Source organism: Microcaecilia unicolor, chromosome 8, assembly GCF_901765095.1.
Source record: "Microcaecilia unicolor chromosome 8, aMicUni1.1, whole genome shotgun sequence".
Lineage (NCBI taxonomy): Eukaryota > Metazoa > Chordata > Amphibia > Gymnophiona > Siphonopidae > Microcaecilia > Microcaecilia unicolor.
The window spans coordinates 101,467,041-101,487,870 of NC_044038.1; the positions used below are offsets into that span (position 1 = coordinate 101,467,041).

General features: G+C 48.8%; 1 protein-coding gene across 4 annotated transcripts in view; it reads right to left on the reverse strand.

The window, feature by feature from the left end:
• The window catches only part of LOC115475873 (FXYD domain-containing ion transport regulator 5-like), a 314,171-nt gene that overhangs the window by 119,649 nt on the left and 173,692 nt on the right, over positions 1-20,830 (reverse strand). For all 4 annotated transcript variants that reach the window (XM_030211932.1, XM_030211930.1, XM_030211929.1 and 1 more), the window contains one exon: positions 20,325-20,375. In XM_030211932.1, the coding sequence (XP_030067792.1) occupies positions 20,325-20,375 (51 nt within the window). The remainder of the gene's footprint in view (positions 1-20,324; positions 20,376-20,830) is intronic.

The window sequence follows — 20,830 nt, forward strand, 5'->3', positions numbered from 1 at the left end:
GGGTGCTCAAGCACCCACAGCACCCACAGAGTCGGCTCCAATGGCACCCACTAAAAACTGCCCCAGGGACCTGCATACTGCTGTGATGGAGCTGGGTATGACATTTGAGGCTGGCATAGAAGCTGGCAAAAAAATGTTTTAAAATTTTTTTGGGAGGTGGGAGGGGGTTGGTGACCACTGGGGGAGTAAGGGGAGGCCATCCCCAATACCCTCCGGTGGTCATCTGGTCAGTTCGGGCACCTTTTTGAGGCTTGGTCGTGAAAAAAAATGGACCAAGTAAAGTCGGCCAAATGCTCGTCAGGGATGCCCTTCTTTTTTCCATTATCGGCCAAGGACACCCATCTCTTAATCATGCCCCAGTCCCATCTTTGCTACAATGCTGACACGCCCCCGTGAACTTTGGCCGTCCTCGCGACAGAAAGCAGTTGAAGATGCCCAAAATCGGCTTTCAATTATGCCGATTTGGGCGACACTGAGAGAAGGACGCCCATCTCCCGATTTGTGTCGGAAGATGGGCGCACTTCTCTTTCAAAAATTGATCTGATAGTCTTGTGTTAAGCGGAGCCTTTCAGGGAGTGCATTCCAAAGTGTGGGGGCTATTCCAGATGAGGCAAGGAAAGCAAGACTCACTTGTGGGTATCACATCATGTAATGTCTTTTGGAGGGGGTGTGGTTAGGGATACCCCTTGGGAGGACCGTAGTGTCCTTGGAGGTATGTGGAGGGCATCCTGTTCTTCAAGCACTCGGGGCTATTTCCTTTAACTATACAGATGCCACCACTAAATATGTGTATGCTTTGAAACCATTTAAACTAGACATTTCAACTATGGGGGCAATTCTACCTAAGTGGGAGGCCTCCACTTAGGTGTCCCAAGGCCGCGCAGTAGAAGCCTATTGTATAACCGCCCCTGGGAGTCCTACCCATGCCCTGCACATGTCCCACCTATGTGTACACCCTCCTTGCAAATACATACAGTGGGGGAAATAAGTATTTGATCCCTTGCTGATTTTGTAAGTTTGCCCACTGACAAAGACATGAGCAGCCCATAATTGAAGGGTAGGTTATTGGTAACAGTGAGAGATAGCACATCACAAATTAAATCCGGAAAATCACATTGTGGAAAGTATATGAATTTATTTGCATTCTGCAGAGGGAAATAAGTATTTGATCCCCCACCAACCAGTAAGAGATCTGGCCCCTACAGACCAGGTAGATGCTCCAAATCAACTCGTTACCTGCATGACAGACAGCTGTCGGCAATGGTCACCTGTATGAAAGACACCTGTCCACAGACTCAGTGAATCAGTCAGACTCTAACCTCTACAAAATGGCCAAGAGCAAGGAGCTGTCTAAGGATGTCAGGGACAAGATCATACACCTGCACAAGGCTGGAATGGGCTACAAAACCATCAGTAAGACGCTGGGCGAGAAGGAGACAACTGTTGGTGCCATAGTAAGAAAATGGAAGAAGTACAAAATGACTGTCAATCGACAAAGATCTGGGGCTCCACGCAAAATCTCACCTCGTGGGGTATCCTTGATCATGAGGAAGGTTAGAAATCAGCCTACAACTACAAGGGGGGAACTTGTCAATGATCTCAAGGCAGCTGGGACCACTGTCACCACGAAAACCATTGGTAACACATTACGACATAACGGATTGCAATCCTGCAGTGCCCGCAAGGTCCCCCTGCTCCAGAAGGCACATGTGACGGCCCGTCTGAAGTTTGCCAGTGAACACCTGGATGATGCCGAGAGTGATTGGGAGAAGGTGCTGTGGTCAGATGAGACAAAAATTGAGCTCTTTGGCATGAACTCAACTCGCCGTGTTTGGAGGAAGAGAAATGCTGCCTATGACCCAAAGAACACCGTCCCCACTGTCAAGCATGGAGGTGGAAATGTTATGTTTTGGGGGTGTTTCTCTGCTAAGGGCACAGGACTACTTCACCGCATCAATGGGAGAATGGATGGGGCCATGTACCGTACAATTCTGAGTGACAACCTCCTTCCCTCCGCCAGGGCCTTAAAAATGGGTCGTAGCTGGGTCTTCCAGCACGACAATGACCCAAAACATACAGCCAAGGCAACAAAGGAGTGGCTCAGGAAGAAGCACATTAGGGTCATGGAGTGGCCTAGCCAGTCACCAGACCTTAATCCCATTGAAAACTTATGGAGGGAGCTGAAGCTGCGAGTTGCCAAGCGACAGCCCAGAACTCTTAATGATTTAGAGATGATCTGCAAAGAGGAGTGGACCAAAATTCCTCCTGACATGTGTGCAAACCTCATCATCAACTACAGAAGACGTCTGACCGCTGTGCTTGCCAACAAGGGTTTTGCCACCAAGTATTAGGTCTTGTTTGCCAGAGGGATTAAATACTTATTTCCCTCTGCAGAATGCAAATAAATTCATATACTTTCCACAATGTGATTTTCCGGATTTAATTTGTGATGTGCTATCTCTCACTGTTACCAATAACCTACCCTTCAATTATGGGCTGCTCATGTCTTTGTCAGTGGGCAAACTTACAAAATCAGCAAGGGATCAAATACTTATTTCCCCCACTGTACAGTGTGAATCAAGTGAGGATTTGCAGAATAGCACTTAGGCACCCTGCTGGCACTTTCATGGGTATGTATGTATATATATACATGTGCATAAGTAGCAGTATTCTTTTATTTTATTTATTTATGAGAATTTTTATAAAGTACAATACAACAACATGTACAGGAAATTATGTAGCCCACCTCTATGGAGAGAAGGTGGTTAAATAAAATACAGTAATAGCAAAGAAAAGGAATTTTAAGACACTAAATCCAATATTAAGCCTTGTACAACTTAAGGCCCTTAAAGATCATAGCAGCACTCCTAAATAAACCTGAATAAAAAGCAAAAAGTGTTATGTATTCAGGTATGGTGAGCCCGTGGACCTCAGCCGGAGCTGTGGCAGACAAGTCACCTGGATTGGCACAAGGCAAAAATCAGAACAAGACAGGACTAGACAAGACAGAGCTAGAATAAACCAGGAGAATAGACAAAGCAAGGCAGAGGTAACAAGGGACAATAGACAAGACAAGGAGGGACTGGACGAGGCAAGGAAAGCAAGGCAAAGGGGCAGAACTGGAACCTAGACAGGACAAGGTAAGACTTGGAACTAGATTAAAATTGGGACTGGGACCCAGGCAATACAAGGAAAAGCAGAACCAGGCAAGTCACGGAACTAAGTTAACACTGGGTCCAGAAAAGGGCAGACAAGGACAAGGCAAGGACTGGATCCGGACAGGACTGGAACAGACAAGACAAGGCTAGGCACAACTGGACAAAGCAGACAGGCAAGGCAGAAGCTGGATCTAGACAATACAAGAAAGCAAGGCAAAGGGCTAGAACTGAACCCACACAGGAACACGGCAAGACATAGGAACAAGGCTAGAACTGGGTTCAGACACAGAAAGGCAGGTTGAAAACTGGAACCAGACACAGACTCAGCAGACAAAACAGGACAGGAGCTAGGCAACAGGAACAAACAGAAGCAAGACTATAGAGAAGGCAGTAGCCAGACTTGGCTTGGCAGGAACAGGAACCAGGAACAGACTCAGCTTGGCAAGAACAGGAACCGAGCTAGGCTGGAATCAAGGCATGCAGGAACAAAGCCAAACAGGAATTGGATCCAAAGAGGGAACACAAAGACAAGGTTAAAAGACCTCTTGCAGAGGAAAAGCATGGAAGTTCCAAGGTACATTATAAAGAACTTTCTGATGATGCCACAACTTGGAATGAGGCTTGAATAGACTGTAGTGAGGCTTGGATAACAGGGAAACCAGAGTGAGGCTTGGATAACAGGAAAACCAGGCAGCAGATGCATCAGTGCAAGAACAAGGCAGTCTGGAGAAGCCACAGAGCCAGATCACTGGAAAAAAGGTGAGTCTGGACGCAGGGGCATGGCCACAGCCATAACAAAATGATCAAGCAGCTTCCTTTTCCAAAAGTAACCTCTCAAGCTGTGTCAGATCATAAGTGCTAGTATTCTAAAAACCTGCTTGTGTGAGGAGTGGCCTAGTGGTTAGGGTGGTGGACTTTGGTCCTGGGGAACTGAGGAACTGAGTTCAATTCCCACTTCAGACACAGGCAGCTCCTTGTGACTCTGGGCAAGTCACTTAACCCTCCATTGCCCCAGGTACAAATAAGTACCTGTATACAATATGTAAGCCGCATTGAGCCTGCCATGAGTGGGAAAGCGTGGGGTACAAATGTAACAAAAAAAAATGTTGTCACCGAGATCACAGATGTGCCTTTTTCAAATTACATGCCTTCTGTGTGGCTGAATATCAACCTCAGTGTTTCTCATGTTTCTTATGAAGATTCGTGAACACATTCACTGCATGCTGCTAGTAACATAGTAACATAATAAATGACGGCAGATAAAGACCTGAACGGTCCACCCAGTCTGCCCAACAAGATAAACTCATTTTACATGGTATGTAATACTTTATATGTGTACCAGAGTTTCATTTGTCCCTGCCTTTCTCAGGGCACAGACCGTAAAAGTCTGCCCAGCACTGTTCCTGTACTAAAAGTTCTGAAGCTAACGTCGAAGCCCCTTAAAATTTACACTCCAGCCCATACATATCTATTCAGCCATGATCAGGGTGCAGACCTTAGAAGTCCGCCCAGCATTGATTTTACTCTCCAATTACTGGCGTCGCCACCCAATCTCTGCTAAGATTCCGTGGATCCATTCCTTCTAAACAGCATTCCATTGTGTTTATCCCATGCATCTCTGAATTCCATTACTGTTTTCATCTCCACCACCTCCTGCGGAAAACTCTCCCCTCCTATTTGGTATCTCTCTTTGTGTTTCTGCACCCCAAATGCATCACTCTGCACTTCTTGGCATTAAATTTCAACTGCTAGACCCTCGACCATTCTTCTAACTTTTGGAGATCCCTTCTCATCGTTTCTACTCCCTCCAGGGTATCCACTCTATTGGCTATCTTTGTGTCATCCACAAAAAGGCAAACCTTTCCTTCCAACCCTTCAGCAATATCTCTCACAAATATATTAAACAGAATAGGCCCCAGCACTGACCCCTGAGGAACTCCACTGCTCACCTTCCTTGCATTACTTTGGCTTGTTGTGGTGGGCCTATGGGCAGGGGGGTGGGGTGGGGGCGCAGTTGTGGCAGCGGCAGGCCTGGAGGGGATGCTGGCAACATTAGCTCCATTCTTATGAACATAAGAACATAAAAAATAAGCATTGCCATCAAGCCCAGTATCATGTTTCCAACAGTGGCAAATCCAAGTACTTGCACTCCTTGATACGCTGTCCTCACTTGGATTTCAGAGCTCTGTTCTTTCCTGGTTTGCTTCTTATCTCTCCCATCGTACGTTTAGTGGTGGATCCTCCTCCACTTCTATCCCACTATCTGTTGGTGTACCTCAGGGCTCTGTCTTTGGACCTCTTCTTTTCTCACCTATATTTCTGCTCTTGGTGATCTAATCTCATCTCATGGTTTCCAGTATCATCTTTATGCTGATGACTCCCAGATCAAACTCTCCACACCAGAAATTTCAGCAGGAATTGAGGCCCAAGTATCAGCTTGTCTGTCTGATTTTGCTGCTTGGATGCCTCACCACCATCTGAAACTAAACATGGCCAAGACTGAGCTTCTTATCTTTCCCCCTAAACCCACCTCAACTCTTCCCCCATTCTCTGTCTCTGTGGATAACACTCTCATCCTCCCTGTCTCATCAGCTCATAACCTTGGGGTTATCTTTGACTCCTCTCTCGCTTTCTCTGCACAAATCCAACAGATTGCTAAAACCTGTTGTTTCTTTCTGTATAATATCACCAAAATTTGTCCTTTCCTTTCTGAGCACACTATCAAAACTAAACAAAGAATGCAGTGGAACTAGTGTCCTAAATATGGTAAATCCAGGGCCGTGCCGATGCAGTAAGCGAGGTAAGCGCCGCAGGGGGGCGCCCACCTCTGGAGGGCGCCGCCGCGGTGCTTACCCTCGCCCTGCCGAGGCCTTTAAATCTTTTGGTCGCCCCGGGTGTCACCAGAAAGGGGGGTGCCGCCGCTCCCGCTGCTCTTCATCCTGGCACCCCCCCGCACCAGCCCTTTAAATTTATTTGCCGACGCGATAGCGAGCGCAGCACCTCGTGTGGAAGTAAAGGAAGCGGATACGATCATCTCATTGGGCCTTCCCTCACTGTCCCGCCCTCCTCTGACGCAACTTCCTATTTCCTCTAGGGCGGGACAGTGAAGGAAGGCCCAATGAGATGATCGGATTCGCTTCTTTTACTTCCACACGAGGTGCTGCGCTCGCTATCGCGTCGGCAATTTCTTTTTAAAGACGGGTGGCAGGGAGGGAGAAGACGAGGCAGGGTGAGGGTGGGGGACAGATGGGGTGACCGTGAAGGTGGGGGAGGACTCGGATAGCAGAAGGGACTGGGTGGGAGACAGATGGGGTGAGGGGGACTCGGATGGGCAGAAGGGACTGGGTGGGAGACAGATGGGGTGAGGGTGGGGGGCACTTGGATAGCAGAAGGGACTGGGTGGGAGACAGATGGGGTGAGGGGGACTCGGATGGGCAGAAGGGACTGGGTGGGAGACAGATGGGGTGAGGGGGACTCGGATGGGCAGAAGGGACTGGGTGGGAGACAGATGGGGTGAGGGTGGGGGGCACTTGGATAGCAGAAGGGACTGGGTGGGAGACAGATGGGGTGAGGGGGACTCGGATGGGCAGAAGGGACTGGGTGGGAGCCAGATGGGGTGAGGGGGACTCGGATGGGCAGAAGGGACTGGGTGGGAGACAGATGGGGTGAGGGTGGGGGGCACTTGGATAGCAGAAGGGACTGGGTGGGAGACAGATGGGGTGGGGGGGACTCGGATGGGCGGAAGGGACTGGGTGGGAGCCAGATGGGGTGAGGGGGACTCGGATGGGCAGAAGGGACTGGGTGGGAGACAGATGGGGTGAGGGTGGGGGGCACTTGGATAGCAGAAGGGACTGGGTGGGAGACAGATGGGGTGAGGGGGACTCGGATGGGCAGAAGGGACTGGGTGGGAGACAGATGATGGGGTGAGGGTGGGGGCACTTGGATAGCAGAAGGGACTGGGTGGGAAACAGATGGGGTGAGGGGGACTCGGATGGGCAGAAGGGACTGGGTGGGAGACAGATGGGAGAAGGGGCATGGAGCTGGAACTGGGGTCTGAAAAGTGAGCAGGAGGGAGAATGGGGTCATGCCTGGGGCAGGGGTGGATGGGAGAATCAATGGATCTGGAACTAGGGGCAGCCGCAGGTGGGAACTGGGAGCCGAAAAGAGGGGGCAGTGAGAGAGGGGGGATAGATCCTGGATGGAATGGGGAGTGAGAGGGAGGGCAGACCCTGAATGGATGGGAGGGGGAAAGAGAGAGGGCAAATGGTGAATCGAAGGAGCAGAGAGAAAGGGCAGACAGTGGATAGAAGGGAGTGAAAGAGCAGACAGTGGATGGAAGGGGGCAGAGATAGAGGGCAAATGCTAGAGGGAAAGGAGAGAGAGAGGGCAGATGGTGGATGGAAGGGGGAGAGAGAGATGGCAGACTGGGGCAGATGGTGGATGGAAGGTGCAGAAATAGAGGGCAGATGTGGATGGAAGGGACATTAGAGAGGGCAGACACTTGAGAGCAGAGAGAGAGCGAAGACAGATGCTGGATGGAAGGAAGACGGTGAAAAGAAGATAAGGAAAGCAGAAACCAAAGACAACAAACTGTAAATATATATTTTTATTATTTTGCTTTAGGATATAGTATTTTAGCTGTGTTAATAAATGTTTATAAATAGAACATGTAAATAAGGTAATCTTTTTATTGGACTAATTTTAATACATTTTGACTTAACTTTCAGAGAACAAAACCCCCTTCCTCAGATCAGGATAGGATACTGTAACAGCACTATACTGTATTGACCTGAGGAAGGAAGCTAAATGTATTTTGGCCTCTGGAAGCTAAATGTATTAGTCCAATAAAATGGTATTATTTTATTTTCTGTATTTGTTTTATTTCTATTTGTTAATTTGTAAAGTGGTGATTGGTATTTGTTAGTTTTTTCAAATTTACATCTGCTGTCTTTATATTTTGCACAGTACTAGGGGACATTTTCTGTTTCTGTGGTGTTGCATTGTATGCAGAGTCTGGCATCGGGGGTTCAGTTTAATTTTTGTCTAAATAGAAAGTTTATGATTACTTATCCTATAGTGGATTAGGGTGTATCTGTGTTTGAAAAAGACATGGCTTTCAGTTGGCATTGACTGTGCAGGATCTACGATCTGTACTATTCTGTCTGGTTTCGTTTTACAATAGGTGAATTGATGTTCTAGTGCTCACTGTAGTGTTTAAGATGCTTTCCTTTTCCTTGTGTAACTCGTAGAAATGACTGCTTATGGTATGGTAAAATTGCTCTATAGGTCGTGAGTGTTTTGTATTCTCGGTATGCCTAGTACTGGATTGGGGGGGGGGGGGGGTGTTAAACAATGACCGGCCCCGGGTGTCAACTACCCTAGCTACGCCACTGCTGCCGACGTCTCCCTTCCCTTGCACTCGTTGGTTCCCTCAGTGTCCCGCCTTCTTCTGACGTCAGAAGAAGGCGGACACTGAGGGAACCAAGAGCGCAAAGGGAAGGGAGACGTCGGCAGCGCTCCGCTTTCACTGACGCTGCTGCGACCGGAAGTAAAAGATTTAAAGGCCCCAGGGTGCGGAGGGAAGGGCAGAGAGGCATGGATGGGAGGGCAGGGCCCAGGGAGAGGACAAATTGCTGGAAGGGAAGGGGAGGGGAGAGAGGATTGCTGGCTATGGATGGAGGAGGGAAGGGCAGAGAGGGACAAGGATGGACATGGGGGCCCAGGGAGAGGACAAATTGCTGGAAATGGAGGGGAGGGGATAGAGGAGGCAAGGATTGCTGGCTATGGATGGAGGAGGGAAGGGCAGAGAGGGACAAGGATGGACATGGGGGCCCAGGGAGAGGACAAATTGCTGGAAATGGAGGGGAGGGGAGAGAGGAGGATTGCTGGGTATGGATGGAGGAGGGAAGGGCAGAGAGGGACAAGAATGGACATGGATGGGAGGGCAGGACCCAGGGAGAGAGGAGAAATTGCTGGAAATGGATATAGAGCAAGAAATGAAGAAGAAAGGAGAAAAGTAAAGAAATAAATGGAAAGGAAGCCCTGGAAATGGAGTTAAGAGGACATATAGCAGCAGAATCAGATACTGGACCAGCATGATTGAAAAAAGAAAGTCACCAGACAACAAAGGTAGAAAAAAATTATTTTATTTTCATTTTAGCGTTTGGAATATGTCCACTTTGAGAATTTACATCTGCTATCTTATTTTGCAATGTATAGCAATTAGTTTCTAAGAATATTGCTGACAATTCCTTTCAGTGTGGCAAGTGGTGAGCGATCATTTTCATGGGGGGGGGGGGGGGCGTGATCATTTTCACGGGGGGGGGGGGGGGGCGCCAACTGATAGTCTGCAGGGGGGCGCCAGAGACCCTAGGCACGGCCCTGGGTAAATCTCTACAAAACTGGTGATTGACACTAGGGAAAATGGCTGATCAATCTAAATGTGTTCTTTTTAATGTAAGGAGAGAATCCCTCAGAAACCTATCAGACGTTCAGTCCTAGGTTAACAACGGGTAATTTAAGAAGCGCTGGTAAGTTTCTTTCATGGGGATTTATATAGTCTCCTCGGTTTTTTTTCTTTTTTATACATGCTCGATGCTATATTGCTTCAAAATCATTTAAATAAGACTTGAATCCAGATAAACAGGCTTAACGGAAAGCGCCAATTGTATAATATGCAACACTTAGCTTAAGTCCGATGGTGCCACCATTTCACCTCAGTGTGGCTTCCTCAGGGACTCATGTTGCTATGCAGTTTTCCAATATTTTCAAGTTTATGTTCTTCATACAAGATGGCACTCACCTCTCTCCCCTTCAATCTGTTCAAAATTCTGCTGCACGACTTATATTCCGCCAATGTCACTATACTCATATTAGCCCTCTCCTCGTCACATCATTGGCTCCCTATCTGATTCCGCATACAGTTCAAACTTCTCTTATTGACTTACAAGTGCATTCATTCTGCAGCTCTTCAGTACTTCTCCACTCTAACCTCATATCATCAATGATAACACCTAGATCCTTTTCTTAGGCAGTGACTCCTAATGTGGATCCTTGCAACACATAGCTATAGTTTGGGTTCCTCTTTCCCACATGCATTATTTTGCACTTGCTCACATTAAATGTCATCTGCCGTGTGAATACCCAGTCTCCTAGTCTCGTACGGTCCTCTTGCAATTTTTCACAATCCTCTTGCGATTTAACAACTTTGAATAACATTGTATCATCAGCAAATGTAATTACCTCACTAGTTATTCCCATCTCTAGATCATTTATAAATATGTTAAAAAGCAATGGTCCCAGCACAGACCCCTGGAGAACCCCACTATCTACTCTTCTTCACTGAAAATACTGATCATTTAACCCTACTCTCTGTTTTCTATCTTTTAACCAGTTTTGAATCCACAATAGGACATTGCCTCCTATCCCATGACTTTCTAATTTCCTCAGGAGTCTTTCATGAGGTATTTTGTCAAATGCCTTTTGAAAATCCAGACATATACAGTGGTGGAAATAAGTATTTGATCCCTTGCTGATTTTGTAAGTTTGCCCACTGACAAAGACATGAGCAGCCCATAATTGAAGGGTAGGTTACCTTTTTTTTTTTTTTTTTTGTTAGGGAGCACAGTTCCTCTCTCAGTATTTTACCTGTGTTTGCCCAGCTGGTAGTCCACGGTTCCTTCTCTGGGTACAGCAGAGCTGCATCTTGGCATGTGCAGCACATTCTTTTTTTTTTTTTTCTCTGAATGTAGCTCGTACATCTTTCCTTAGGTGTGGGGATCTGACCCATCTCTGGATGTTTAGGTTTTATTAATTTATTAATTATTAATAATTTATTGACTCATAACCACTTGTAACCACTCGCCTCCACCTACCCTCCTCTCCTTCCTGTACACATTAATTGATTTGATTTGCTTAGTTTATTTTTTGTCTATTAGATTGTAAGCTCTTTGAGCAGGGACTGTCTTTCTTCTATGTTTGTGCAGCGCTGCGTACGCCTTGTAGCGCTATAGAAATGCTAAATAGTAGTAGTAGTAGTAGTAGTTATTGGTAACAGTGAGAGATAGCACATCACAAATTAAATCCGGAAAATCACATTGTGGAAAGTATATGAATTTATTTGCATTCTGCAGAGGGAAATAAGTATTTAATCCCTCTGGCAAACAAGACCTAATACTTGGTGGCAAAACCCTTGTTGGCAAGCACAGCGGTCAGACGTCTTCTGTAGTTGATGATGAGGTTTGCACACATGTCAGGAGGAATTTTGGTCCACTCCTCTTTGCAGATCATCTCTAAATCATTAAGAGTTCTGGGCTGTCGCTTGGCAACTCGCAGCTTCAGCTCCCTCCATAAGTTTTCAATGGGATTAAGGTCTGGTGACTGGCTAGGCCACTCCATGACCCTAATGTGCTTCTTCCTGAGCCACTCCTTTGTTGCCTTGGCTGTATGTTTTGGGTCATTGTCGTGCTGGAAGACCCAGCCACGACCCATTTTTAAGGCCCTGGCGGAGGGAAGGAGGTTGTCACTCAGAATTGTACGGTACATGGCCCCATCCATTCTCCCATTGATGCGGTGAAGTAGTCCTGTGCCCTTAGCAGAGAAACACCCCCAAAACATAACATTTCCACCTCCATGCTTGACAGTGGGGACGGTGTTCTTTGGGTCATAGGCAGCATTTCTCTTCCTCCAAACACGGCGAGTTGAGTTCATGCCAAAGAGCTCAATTTTTGTCTCATCTGACCACAGCACCTTCTCCCAATCACTCTCGGCATCATCCAGGTGTTCACTGGCAAACTTCAGACGGGCCGTCACATGTGCCTTCCGGAGCAGGGGGACCTTGCGGGCACTGCAGGATTGCAATCCGTTATGTCGTAATGTGTTACCAATGGTTTTCGTGGTGACAGTGGTCCCAGCTGCCTTGAGATCATTGACAAGTTCCCCCCTTGTAGTTGTAGGCTGATTTCTAACCTTCCTCATGATCAAGGATACCCCACGAGGTGAGATTTTGCGTGGAGCCCCAGATCTTTGTCGATTGACAGTCATTTTGTACTTCTTCCATTTTCTTACTATGGCACCAACAGTTGTCTCCTTCTCGCCCAGCGTCTTACTGATGGTTTTGTAGCCCATTCCAGCCTTGTGCAGGTGTATGATCTTGTCCCTGACATCCTTAGACAGCTCCTTGCTCTTGGCCATTTTGTAGAGGTTAGAGTCTGACTGATTCACTGAGTCTGTGGACAGGTGTCTTTCATACAGGTGACCATTGCCGACAGCTGTCTGTCATGCAGGTAACGAGTTGATTTGGAGCATCTACCTGGTCTGTAGGGGCCAGATCTCTTACTGGTTGGTGGGGGATCAAATACTTATTTCCCTCTGCAGAATGCAAATAAATTCATATACTTTCCACAATGTGATTTTCCGGATTTAATTTGTGATGTGCTATCTCTCACTGTTACCAATAACCTACCCTTCAATTATGGGCTGCTCATGTCTTTGTCAGTGGGCAAACTTACAAAATCAGCAAGGGATCAAATACTTATTTCCACCACTGTAATATCGACCAGCTCACATTTATCCACATGCTAATTCACCTCTTCAAAGAAATGTAGTAGATTGGTGAGGCAACATTGCCCTTGACTAAATGCATATTCCATATCATCAAGCTGATCAATCCATAGACTGGTGGGTTGTGTCCATCTACCAGCAGGTGGAGATAGAGAGCAAACTTTTGCCTCCCTATATGTGGTCATGTGCTGCCGGAAACTCCCCAGTATGTTCTCTATCTCAGCAGGTGGTGGTCACACACAGCAGCAGCTCTGGCTAGGCCTCCAAGCCTAATTTTTAGGTTTTGTTGAGTGCCTGGGGTTGAGGGCTCTTTTGAGCAAGTGCAAACCTGGTGGTGCCAGGTCCCTCCTTTTCTCCCCCCTCCCGCTGGCTCCGTTAAAAAAAAAAAAAAAAAAAAAAAAAAAATTTTGAACGTCTTTAAAGGCGTTTATCTCAACGTTTATTTAAGCGTCTATTGCAGCTACTCACTGGGACACCAGGTCGTTACAACTCGGAGCGGACAGCAGGTAATTTTTACCTTTTTATAGCGGGCAGGGGGTTCCCCGATTCTTCTCCTCGTGGCATATGGCGTCGGAGGGAGAGGGCGCAAAGGGTCGCTCCCCGGGTCGCTTGAGCGCTTCTAGAGGGGATGCGGGGGTCTTAAAGCCTGTTTCGCCCTTGTTGGGTGACAGTTTCGTGACCGATGAATGTCCCGGTCCTTCCTCCGGCGTGGCGGTTTTTCCCGCCATAAACGCCCATCCCCCGCTCCTCGCCTCCGCCATCTTGGCCGGCCACGCGGCTCGGACGGCTTCTTCTTGGGCCGCCCTTGAGGTTGGAGACATTAATGCCATGAACGCCTTTAATTTGGGCGACGGCACAGAAGCGGCTAAAGTTAAGAGCCGTTCTTCCCGCGCGGCTCCTTCGCGGAGTTTCGCGCCGGACGCCATTTTGGATGCGCAGCATGTCTCTCCCCCGCTATTGAGAGCGCCGGTTGAGGGTGCGTCTAGGGCTGTTGCCCAGGCTGCGGAAGTGCACAGTCTGGGGGGTTTCTCCCCCGAGTTTGTTTTGCTGCTGCATCAGGCCTTCCTCATGCACAACGCTGCCCCTGCTCCCTCGTCTGGTAGAGAGGTTGAGGTTCCCAGAGGTAAACGCCCTCGGGTTGATTCCCAGGCCTTGGAGGAATTTGTCTCCTCCGATGTAGATGGGGGCAGCGTGTCTGAGGTCTCCCAACGGTCCTTTGCGGATTCCTTGGAGGAGACGGATCCCCGCTCGGATGGAGCGGATGACCCCTCTGCAGCGCGGCTTTTTAGCCCAGAGGATTTGCCCAACCTGTTGTTACAGGCCATGGACACTTTGAAGATTTCCTCTCCGGAGGACGTCTCTCCCTCAGCCCCTGTTGGCTCTGCCATTATGCTGGGGACGAAGCGCCCGCCTAGAACCTTCCACGTGCATGATGCCATGCACACCTTAATTTCGGCTCAATGGGATGTCCCAGAAGCGAGCCTTAAAGTGGCTAGGGCTATGTCCCGCCTCTATCCTTTGGCTGTGAGTGAACGTGAGGCCTATCTGTGGCCTACCGTGGATTCTTTAATCACTGCGGTGACTAAGAAAACGGCGTTGCCGGTGGAAGGTGGCACAGCCCTGAAGGACGCTCAAGACAGAAGATTGGAAGCGGCCTTAAGGTCGTCCTTTGAGGCGGCTGCTTTAAATTTGCAGGCCTCAGTTTGCGGCTCCTATGTGGCCAGGGCGTGCCTGACTATGGTACAGCGGGCTTCCCCCTCGGATCATTCCTTGAGGGCTGATTGGCCGGCCCTGGAATCGGGCTTAGCCTATTTGGCAGACTTGCTGTATGATGTCTTGAGAGCCTCAGCTAAAGGCATGGCTCAGACAGTCTCTGCGCGGCGGTGGCTTTGGCTGAAACATTGGTCTGCTGACCACGCCTCTAAATCCCGCCTGGCTAGATTGCCTTTTAAAGGCAAGCTGCTCTTTGGGGTCGAGCTGGACAAAATCGTGACCGATCTCGGCACGTCTAAGGGCAAGAAGTTACCAGAGGTCAGGGCTCGGGCTAGTGCTCGTCCCGGTACCTCCAGAGGACGGTTTCAGGAAGCCCGTCGGTACCGCCCGGGCAGGTCGGGTTTTTCTGCCCCCTCTTCCTTTAAGAGGAATTTCTCCCCCAAGCAGCATTCCTTTCGCAGAGACCGCCGTCCCGGAGGTGCTCCCTCCGGTCCTCCCCCAGGGTCTCGTACCCAATGACGGGGTCTTGGTCCACGCCCCAGTGCAGATTGGAGGACGGCTGTCCTCGTTTCTGGGCGAGTGGACCACAATAACTTCAGACGCGTGGGTGCTGGAAGTCATCAGAGACGGCTACAAACTAGAGTTCTGCCGACCCTTAAAAGACGGGTTTGTACTCTCTCCCTGCAAGTCTCCGGTCAAAGCTGTGGCAGTGCAGCAGACCTTGGACAATCTGATCCGCCTGGGCGCGGTCGTTCCGGTGCCAGAAAGTCAGCTTGGCAAGGGACGTTACTCCATTTACTTTGTGGTACCAAAGAAAGGAGGTTCTGTCCGGCCTATCCTCGACCTCAAAGGGGTCAATCGGGCCTTGAAAGTGCGGCACTTTCGCATGGAGACTCTCCGCTCTGTTATAGCGGCAGTGAAGGCAGGAGAGTTCCTGGCATCCTTGGACATCAAGGAAGCGTACCTACATATTCCCATCTGGCCTCCTCATCAACGCTTTCTGCGTTTTGCAGTCCTGGGCCGACACTTCCAGTTCAGAGCCCTCCCTTTCGGGTTGGCTACTGCTCCGCGGACCTTTTCCAAAGTAATGGTGGTCATCGCGGCCTTCCTACGAAAGGAAGGGGTACAAGTCCATCCTTATCTGGACGACTGGTTGATCCGAGCCCCCTCTTATGCAGAGTGCGGCAAAGCTGTGGACCGGGTAGTTGCTCTTTTGAGCTCCCTGGGATGGATCATCAACTGGGAGAAGAGCCAGCTGCGCCCGACTCAGTCCCTGGAGTACCTGGGAGTTCGATTCGACACCCAAGTGGGCAGAGTGTTCCTGCCAGACAATCGGATTGTCAAACTTCAGGCTCAGGTGGACCAGTTCCTAGTAGCCTCTCCCCTTCGGGCTTGGGACTATGTGCAGCTGTTGGGCTCTATGACGGCCACGATGGAAGTTGTGCCCTGGGCCAGGGCTCATATGAGACCACTTCAACACTCTTTGCTGCAGCGCTGGACTCCGATGTCGGAGGATTATGCTGTGCGCCTTCCCTTGGACCCAGCAGTGCGCAAGGCGCTGAGCTGGTGGATGCAGACAGACAAGTTGTCTGCGGGAATGCCTCTGGTGACCCCAGAGTGGATTGTCGCCACGACGGACGCCTCGTTGTCGGGCTGGGGAGCCCACTGCTTGGGAAGGACAGCGCAGGGGCTCTGGTCTCCTGCAGAGGCAAAGTGGTCTATCAACCTCCTGGAACTCAGAGCCATTCGGTTGGCGCTTTTGGAGTTCTTCCCGGTACTGGTGTTGAAGCCTGTACGGGTACTGTCGGACAATGCCACGGCTGTGGCCTATGTCAACCGCCAGGGAGGTACCAAGAGCGCCCCTCTAGCCAAGGAGGCTATGAATCTATGCCAGTGGGCAGAAGCGAACCTGGAGCAGCTGTCAGCGGCCCACATTGCTGGAGTCATGAATGTCAAGGCGGACTTTCTCAGTCGCCATACCTTGGAGCCCGGAGAGTGGCAGCTATCTGCTCAGGCGTTCTTGGACATCACGAAGCGCTGGGGCCAGCCGAGCCTAGATCTGATGGCGTCATCGGCCAATTGCCAAGTGCCGCGCTTTTTCAGCAGAGGACGGGACCCTCGATCCCTGGGAGTAGATGCTCTTCTCCAACAGTGGCCGACACAAGAGCTTCTCTATGTGTTTCCGCCCTGGCCCATGTTGGGCAGGGTGCTAGACCGGGTGGCAAAGCATCCCGGCAGGGTAATCCTGGTGGGTCCGGATTGGCCCAGACGTCCCTGGTATGCGGACTTGATCAGGCTCTCAGTCGACGATCCTCTGCGGCTGCCAGTGGAGTGGGGCCTGTTACATCAGGGTCCCGTGGTGATGGAGGATCCCTCCCCCTTTGGTCTTACGGCCTGGCTATTGAGCGGCAGCGTCTGAGAAAGAAGGGCTTCTCAGACAAGGTCATCGCCACTATGCTGAGAGCGAGGAAGCGCTCTACTTCTACTGCTTACGCCAGGGTTTGGCGTATCTTTGCAGCGTGGTGTGAAGCAGGCTCACTTTCTCCCTTCACTGCTCCAATTGCTTCAGTGTTGGCGTTCCTGCAAGAAGGTCTGGAGAAAGGCCTGTCACTCAGTTCCCTTAAAGTCCAGGTAGCGGCTCTGGCTTGCTTCAGGGGCCGCCTGAAGGGTGCTTCCCTGGCTTCTCAGCCAGATGTGGTGCGCTTTCTCAAGGGAGTTAATCACCTGCGCCCTCCTCTGCACTCAGTGGTGCCTGCGTGGAATCTCAACCTGGTACTAAGAGCATTGCAGAAGCCGCCTTTTGAACCCTTGTCGAGGGCATCTCTGAAAGACCTGACGTTGAAAGCAGTCTTTTTGGTGGCTATCACTTCAGCCAGAAGAGTTTCCGAGCTCCAGGCGCTCTCATGTCGAGAGCCTTTTCTGCAGTTCACTGAGGCAGGAGTGACTATTCGCACAGTGCCTTCCTTCCTGCCCAAGATTGTTTCTCGCTTCCATGTGAATCAGCAGCTCTGTCTCCCTTCCTTTCGTAGGGAGGACTACCCAGAGGAGTACTCTGCTCTTAAATATCTGGATGTGAGACGAGTCATCATCAGATACTTGGAAGTGACCAATGATTTCCGGAAATCGGATCATCTGTTTGTCCTGTTTGCAGGTCCTCGTAAGGGTCTGCAGGCTGCTAAGCCTACAGTGGCAAGATGGGTCAAGGAAGCCATTGCAGCGGCTTATGTGGCCGCGGGGAAGGTGCCGCCTATCCAGCTGAAGGCTCACTCCACTAGAGCTCAGGCGGCCTCGATGGCAGAGGCCGGGTCCGTCTCCTTGGAAGAGATATGCAAGGCGGCAACTTGGGCTTCGGCTCATACATTTTCCAAGCATTACCGTTTGACTGTGGCTGCACGGGCGGAGGCCCGGTTTGGAGCTTCAGTGTTGAGGTCAGGGATTTCAATGTCCCGCCCTGGGTGAGTACTGCTTCGGTACATCCCACCAGTCTATGGATTGATCAGCTTGATGATATGGAAGGTAAAATTATGTATAATCATACCTGATAATTTTCTTTCCATTAATCATAGCTGATCAATCCATAGCCCCTCCCAGATATCTGTACTGTTTTTATTCTGGTTGCATTTCAGGTTCAAGTTTAGTCTTCAGTTACTTCAGAAAGACTTCGTGTTCAAGTTTTTTCACTTGGATTCTTCAAGAGTTAAGACGAGTTTGTGTTACAGTGAGCTGCTGCATTCCTCTCCCCTCCGTTTTACGGGGCTGGATTGAGACATAAATTCTGCCGGCACTCCCTCCCGCTTCGTGCGGCTGTAGGGCAGCTTTGTACCCCTCCCGCTTCGGCGGTGTTAGGGTCAGTCAGCTCCTCCCGCGGTTGCGGTTGAAGGATAAGCCAGATCCCCCCGCATCGGCGGGTGTGGTGTCCCTCCCCCGCTCCGCGGGGATGAGCTGGACGGATTCCCCTCCCCCACTTGTGTGGGGATGAGCTGGGTTAATTCCCCTCCCCCGTTTCGGCGGTGGTGAGCTGGGCAGAGTGTCCCTTCGTGGGTGTAATTCTCTAAGTGCTGAGTCCTGCAGATGGAGCTTTGATATCGACATACTGAGGAGTTTCCGGCAGCACATGACCACATATAGGGAGGCAAAAGTTTGCTCTCTATCTCCACCTGCTGGTAGATGGACACAACCCACCAGTCTATGGATTGATCAGCTATGATTAATGGAAAGAAAATTATCAGGTATGATTATACATAATTTTACCTTGGTTTTGTCTCATTAATCCATACTTATGTATATGCTCTGTAATTTTGTTCTTTATAATAGTCTCTACCATTATGCCCTGCACTGCATCAGGCTTATCAGTCTCTAATTTCCAGGATCGCCTCTGGAACCCTTTTTAAAACTCAGCGTTACATTGGGCACCCTCCAATCTTCCGGTACCATGCTTGATTTTAAAGATAAATTATATATTACTAACAATAGTTCTGCAAGTTCATTTTTCATTTCTATCAGTACTCTGGGATGTATTTCATCCAGTCCAGGTGATTTCCTACTCTTCAGTTTGTCAAATTGCTCCTTTACATCTTCCAGGTTTCTGTTACTGGTATCTCTCCCACATCTTCATCATTGAAGACAAAAGCAAAGAATTAATTTACTCTCTCTGCCTTCAATGCCCCATTTACATAGACATGGGGGAAGCCACTGTTTGCCCTGGGTTTGGTAGCATGGAATGTTGCTGCTATTTGGGTTTTTGCTAGGTACGTTTAACTTGGATTGGCCACTGCTGGAAGCAGGATACTGGGCTAGATGGACCACTGGTTTGACCCAGTATGGTTATTCTTATGTTCTTACCCCTCAGTCATCTAGTGCAATCTTCTTTCCAAAGTCTCTCTTTGCTGTCCTTATTAGCACTTTGCATTTGACCTGCCATTCCTTATGCTATTTCCTATTGTTTTCAGTTTGATCCTTCTTTTATTTTCTGAAGAATTTTCATTTTGCTCTAATACCTTCCTTCACCTCTCTTTTTACCATGCTGGCTGTCATTTGGCCTTCTTTCTTCCTTTTTTCATACATGGAATATAAACTTAACATGTCATTCATATGGATATCCTGAAAACCAGACCAATTTTGGCAATCATGGGGAGTGCAGTTTCTTGCTTTTTCCATTTAGAGGGGTTGGCAGCTAACTTATTATCATGAGAAATAGGCTAATACAGACCTCACTTTACCCACTGTGGGCTAGATTCTATATATCATGCTTAAAAACTCAGAATTGAAAAAAAATATGCCTAGGCGTATTCTATAAACTACGCCTAAAGTTAGGCACAGTTTATAGAACTTGCCTAAATCTATGTGTAGTTAATAGAATATGCCCAGCACCCATTTTCTGCAACTATATTTAGTCTCAACCATTTACACCAATGAAAACCTGATGTAAATGCTGACACCTAAATTACGCACAGAACAGGCATATTCTATAACACTGTGCATAAATTCAAGGAAAGCCCATGACCCGCCCAAGGTCCTCCCATGGCCACACCCCCTTTTCGGATCCGCATCTTAGAATTTACATGCATAACTGTAAGCCTATTCTATAAAAATATGCATGTAAATTCTAATTAATGCCAATTACTGTCAATAATTGCTTAGTGCAAATCCTGAATACGAATGGATTTGCGCATAGAAATTAAATCACACTATATAAAATCTGGGGGTGTTTGTACACATTTGTGGTTCTGATTTTCTTGGGGTAAATCTATGGGAAAACCAGAAGTACACATCCCTGTACAGAGTAGAGCAAAGGTAGCACTGTTCATTGTCATATGGAGTCACTTGCGAACAATATCTAAGGCACAAGGAAATCATATGCCTTTTAGGATGAATGCCCTGGCAGATATATACCTGCATTTGGTCTTCTTGTGGGGGGATCCTTGTCTTTGGGAGAAGTAGACCCTATCAAAAGACAATAACAATTCTCATCAGCCAATGACAACAAACTGAGCATTTTTAGATCGATAATGTCACGTGGAGGGGCATAATCGAAATGGGCAACCCAAGTTTTCCTGAGGATGTCCTCACAGGATGTCCCGGCGAAGGGGCGGGGAAACCCATATTATCAAAACAAGATGGGTGTTCATCTTTCATTTCGATAATACGGTCGCGGACGCTCAAATCATGAAATTTAGGTTGACCTTAGACATGGTCGTCCTTAGAGATGGTTATCCCCGATTTTCGGCCATAATGGAAACCGAGGATGCCCATCTCAGAAACGACCAATTCCAAGCCCTTTGGTCGTGGGAGGAGCCAGCATTCGTAGCACACTGGTCCCCTTGACATGCCAAGACACCAACTGGGTGCATGTGGGTACAGTGGGTTTGTGGTAGGTTTTGAAGGACTCACATTTACCA